Below are 5,808 nucleotides of genomic sequence, written 5' to 3' on the forward strand. Positions count from 1 at the left end.
TGCGAGGTACTTTCCGCGATCGTGAAGAGGAACACCTGGGCAGAATATAAGATTTAAAAAACGAGGCGATTCTTGGAGGGATTTTCAAGGAATTTATTGGGGTAAGTGATTCTAACTCGTATTTGGTTAATATACATGAATCTATCATTGTTTTTATCATTTAATTAGTGTTTTGGGTTGGAAAAATTGGGAAATTTTTTAGAAACTTCATAGGTTTTAATTTGAAGATTTGAAGGTCGAGTTGTGATCGGAATTGAGTAATTTTGGTATGGTTGGACTCGTGGTTAAATGTGTATTCGGATTTTGTTAATTTTTTCAAAATTTGAGATGTGGGCATGGGGTTGACTTTTTGACTTTTGTTTGAGAACTTAGCTTTATCATATGGAATTGATTCCTATAGGTTGTGTTGATTATATCGAGGTTTTGTGGCTAGATTCGAGTCGCTCGGAGGCAAAAGCTTATTGGAGTAGAGATTTGCATGGCTTGAGGTAAGTAATACTTCAAAACTTGGTTCTGAGGGTGTGAATCCCTAAATTACATGTTATGTGATTGGTGTTGAGGTGGCGCATATGCTAGGTGATGGGTGCGTGGGCGTGCATTGTAGAAATTATGACTCGGTCAATTTCATGGAACTGTGTAGTCATTTAATCTGAGTATTATTCGTGTACTCTTCATGTGTTAGAGAAATTGAGTTGCGACTCATGTTAGAAATTATGCTTAGGCTATATGCGTGTACTTGTTGGGACCCACAGAGGTAGTGTTGCTATTCAATTTCTTGCTTAATTTGAAATTATATACTCAGTCACACCTATCATTTGCATATCATATCTCAATCTCTGTTGCCACCTATTGATACATCATATTATCATTGTTTGAGCTAATTGTCATGAGGTTTGTGAGTCTGAGAGACTGGAGAGATTGTTGACTGAGTGAGGCCGATAACCTGATTATGAGTGATGTTTATGGGATCGGGGTGCACGCCACAACAGACTTTATTGATTCATGCCATGATTGGCTTATTTTAGTGCTTGGGCACGATCCGCCCCTCCGGAGTCTGACTAACCAGCGGTGAACATATGTACCTACTGAGTGCGAGTGCTGAGTGTGAGTGCTGAGTGCGGGTGCTGAGTGACTGGGAGGACTGAGTGACTGAGAGGATTGAGTGATTGGGAGGACTGAATAAATTAATACTCTGAGAGCACGCTTATGACTTTATCACACTGTTGCATTACAGTTGGCATGCATAATTGACATGTAAATATGGTGATGTATCATTTTTCATATCAGTCACACTTGGCATATTTTATCCGGGTTGAACTTAACTGTTAAACTTGAAGGCATGCCTATATTTCTATATTGTTTAAATCTATATTTGGATTGTACATGTTGAGCTCGTCACTGCTTTCAGCCCAAGGTTAGTCTTGTTACATATTGAGTACATTGGTTTGGTTGTACTCATACTATACTCCGAGCTTCGTGTGCAGATCCAGGTACTTTCGGGTACAATGACTGCTAGCTTTGGAGCTTTATCTGTGGGAGAATATTGATGTAGCTACCTTGGCGTCCGCAGACCTTGACTCTCCTTCTTTTCAGTTATTTGTACTGTTCTATCTTTCCTAACAATGTTTTAGCAGTCAAACTATGTTGTCATTTAGATGCTCATGTACTCAGTGACACTCGGATTTTGGGAAAGTTTGTATTGAGTTGCGGTATTTTCTTATCCGTTATTATGGGATTTCACTATTAAGCTTATTTCATTATGTTTTAAACTTAAAGATGCGGGGTTTTATGAATTGTCGGCTTGCCTAGTATTGCGATAGGCGCCATTACGACATGTGAAATTTTAGGTTGTGACAAGTTGGTATCAGAGCCTAGGTTACATAGGTCTCACGAGTCATGAGTAGGTTTAGTAGAGTCTTGCGAATCGGTACGGAGACGTCTGTACTTATCTTCGAGAGGCTGCCGAACCATTAGGAAAACGTCACTTTCTTGTATTCTTATTGTGCGAATTTGTTGATTCCGGAAACTAAACTTTTGCTATTCTATTCTCTTACATATGGTGAGGACACGTGCTATTGGATCAGGCGGACGACCACCAGTACCACTATCTAGGTCCACGAGAGGCCGGGTCCGCGATAGAGGCTGAGGTGCAGCTCGTACAACAATTAGAGAAGCACCTGTAGACCCACTAGTTGCTCCAGTTCAGGAGAAGATTCCAGATGTGGTTGAGTCAGTGGGACCGGCTCAGGCACCAGCTGTGCCCATTGTGATTCCAAGCCTTCAGGAGGCTCTGGCCCAGATATTGACTGTTTGCACTAGCCTTGCTCAGGCAGTTTCAATTCCGGCCTCGCCAGTCACTTCTCAGGCCGGGGGAGGTGCTCAGACTCCCACCGCTCGTACTCTAGAGCAGGTAGTGTAGGTGACTTCAGACACCGGGGTTACTACCAGTCCAATCGGTTGCAGTTGCTCTGGCCCACGTGGGTCCCATTATGAGTGACGAGGAGCATAAAAGACTAGAGAGGTTTGGGAGGCTCAATCCTCCATCATTTAGTTGGGCTGAGTCAGAGGATGCTCAGGACTTCTTGAATAGGTGCCAGCGGATTCTTCGCACGGTGGGTATTCTGGAGACTAGTAGGATCTCATTTACTATTTTTCAGCTGACTGGGGCAGCCTTCAAATGGTGGGAGGCCGATGAGCAGAGCAGGCCAACCGAGGCTGCACCTCTTTCATGGCATGAGTTCTCCGTTCTCTTCTTGGAAAAGTTTGTGCTACCGATCCACAGGGAGGAGTTGCGTAGGCAGTTTGAGAAGCTACACCAGGAGGGTATGCCCATGACCCAGTACATGATGATTTTTTTAGAGTTGGCTCACCATGCGATATGGTTTATTCCCACAGAGAGGGAGCGGATTAGGAGGTTCATTGCTGGCCTCAGCTATGGACTGCACTTTGTTATGACTCGAGAGAATGCATCGGGTGCTAGGTTTGACGAGGTGGTTGATATTGCTTGGCGACTAGAACTGGTCCATAGTCAGGAGCGTGAGGAGAGGGAGGCCAAGATGCCTCATGGTTTGGGTAGTTTCAGTGGTTCATCGTGTGCATCAGCTATCCATGGTTTATATAGTGCTCGTCCGGGTCAGTTATCTATCAGTGCCTTCCCAGCTCAGAGTTCATCCCGTGCTCCATATGTTCAGGGTTCATCTGTGCCAGGTCATTCTAGTAGTTATTCTGGTTTTTGGGGCCCGATTCAGTCCCCACCACCATCGGGGAGTTACTTCGAGTGCAGGGAGTTTGGGCATGTGTAGAGGCACTGTCCCCGCTGCTTTGCTGGTCTAGTGCAGTAGAGGGGTCAGGTCATAACTTTCGCACCAGTTACTTCACCACCCGCCTAGCCAGCTCGGGGTGGGACTCAGTCAGCTAGATGTTGCCCTAGAAGGGGAGGCCGATTGGGTGGCGGTCATGCTCGATTCTATGCTATCCTTTCTAGGTCAAAGGTCATTGCTTCAGACGCAGTGATCATAGGTATTGTTTTAGTTTTCCACAGAGATTCTTCCACATTATTTTACCCTAGTTCTACTTATTCCTATGTATCATCCTATTTTATTCATTATTTGGATATGCCCCGTGAGTCCTTAGTTTCACCTGTTCATGTATCTACGCCGATAGACGATACTATTATTGTGGACCGTGTGTATTGGTCATGTGTGGTGACTTTTGCAGGTTTGCAGACTAGAGTTGATCTCTTATTGCTTACTATGGTTGATTTTGATGTGATTCTGGGCATGGATTGGTTGTCCCCATATCATGCTATTCTGGATTGTCATGCTAAGACCGTGACGTTAGCGATACCGGGGTTGCGGATGATCAAATGGCGAGGTTCTCTTGATTATGGTCCCAGCAAGGTGATTTTATATTTGAAGGTCCAAACGGATGGTTGGGAAGGGGTGTTTGTCATTTGGACTTTGTGAGAGATTTGGTGATGATACTCCTACTATTGATTCTTTTTCGGTAGTGCGAGAATTTTCAGATGTGTTTTCTGCAGACCTGCCGGGCATGCCACCCGACAGGGATATTGATTTTGGTATTGACTTGGTACCGGGTACTCAACCCATTTCTATTCCTCCCTACCGTAAGGCATCAACAAAGTTGAAGGAATTGAAAGAGCAGCTTCATGAGCTTCTTGATATGGGGTTCATTAGGCCTAGTGTGTCGCCTTGAGGTACACCGGTTATGTTTGTGAAGAAGAAGGATAGTACTATGCGAATATGCATCGACTATAGACAGTTGAACAAAGTTACAATTAAGAACAAGTATCCTTTGCCATGCATTGATGATTTATTTGAAGATTCGGGACTCATATATTCTGAAGATGACATTCAAGACCTGCTATGGTCACTATGAGTTCCTTGTGATGTCTTTTGGGCTGACCAATGCCCCATCAGCATTCAAGCATCTGATGAATAGTGTATTCCAGCCATATCTTAATTCATTTGTCATAGTATTTATTGATGATATCCTGATGTACTCACGTAGCCAGGAGGAGCATGTACAATATTTGAGGATTGTACTACAGAGGTTAAGGGAGGAGCAACTTCATGCCAAGTTCTCCAAGTGTGATTTTGGCTTAGTTCGGTAGCATTCTTGGGGAGCATGGTGTCCAGTGAGGGGATTAAGGTTGATCTAAAGAAGATAGAGGCGGTTCAGAGTTGGCCCAGACCGTCTTAAGCTATTGAGAGTCGGAGTTTTCTCGGCATGGCCAGATATTTTCATCGCTCCGTGGAGGGTTTCTCGTCCATTGCAACACCTTTGCCTAGGTTGACACAGAAGGGTGATCCATTCAGGTGTTCAGATGACTATGAGGAGAGATTTAAGAAGCTTAAGAATGCTTTGAACACATCTCCAGTTCTAGTTTTGCCTTCAACATCGGGTTCTTATATAGTGTATTGTGATGCTTCTAGGATTGGTATTGGGTGTGTGTTTATGCAGGAGGGTAGAGTGATTGCATATGCTTCACGCCAGTTGAAGCCAAATGAGAAGAACTACCCTGTTCATGATTTGGAGTTGGCAGCCATCATTTATGCATTGAAGATTTGGAGGCATTATCTCTATAGTGTGTCTTGTGAGGTATTTACGGATCATTGGAGTCTCCAGCACTTGTTCAAACAAAAGGATATAAATTTGAGGTAGTGGAGATGGTTGGAGCTGCTAAAGGACTATAATATTGCCATTTTGTATCATCCCGGGAAAGCCAATGTGGTGGACGATGCCTTGAGTAGAAAGGTAGTAAGTATGGGTAGCCTTGCATTTATTTTTGTAGGTGAGAGACCACTTGCATCATATGTTCAGGCCTTGGCCAATCAGTTTGTAAGGTTAGATGATCGCATGAAAGAGCATCAGTATGTTGACTCCCATATGCTTGTCCTCAAGGACACGGTTCAACATGAAGATACCAAGGATGTTTCTATTGAGGATGATGGGGTGGTGCAGATGCAGGGTCAGATTTGTGTGCCTAATGTAGATGGGCTATGTGAGTTGATTCGTGAGGAAGCCCACAGTTCTCGATATTCTATTCATCTAGGTGCCGCAAAGATGTAACAGGACTTGAGGCAGCACTATTGGTAGAGGAGGATGAAGAAAGATATAGTGGGGTTTGTAGCTCAGTGCCTAAATTATCAGTAGGTGAAGTACGCACATTAGAGGACGAGAAATTTGCTTCAGAGGCTAGAGATTCCGGAGTGGAAATGGGAGAGTATCACCTTGGACTTTGTGGTTGGATTCCCACGGACTTCGAGGAAGTTTGATGCTATTTGG

At 44.0% G+C, this 5,808-nt stretch overlaps 1 protein-coding gene across 1 annotated transcript; it reads left to right on the forward strand.

The window, feature by feature from the left end:
• Positions 1-2,489: 2,489 nt before the first annotated feature.
• Positions 2,490-5,592, forward strand: LOC138892682 (uncharacterized). The gene is made up of 3 exons (XM_070176418.1): positions 2,490-3,207; positions 3,718-3,899; positions 5,344-5,592. The coding sequence occupies exons 1-3, from the start codon at positions 2,490-2,492 to the stop codon at positions 5,590-5,592; spliced, it is 1,149 nt and encodes a 382-aa protein (XP_070032519.1).
• Positions 5,593-5,808: the final 216 nt, after the last annotated feature.

Source organism: Nicotiana tomentosiformis, chromosome 5, assembly GCF_000390325.3.
Source record: "Nicotiana tomentosiformis chromosome 5, ASM39032v3, whole genome shotgun sequence".
Lineage (NCBI taxonomy): Eukaryota > Viridiplantae > Streptophyta > Magnoliopsida > Solanales > Solanaceae > Nicotiana > Nicotiana tomentosiformis.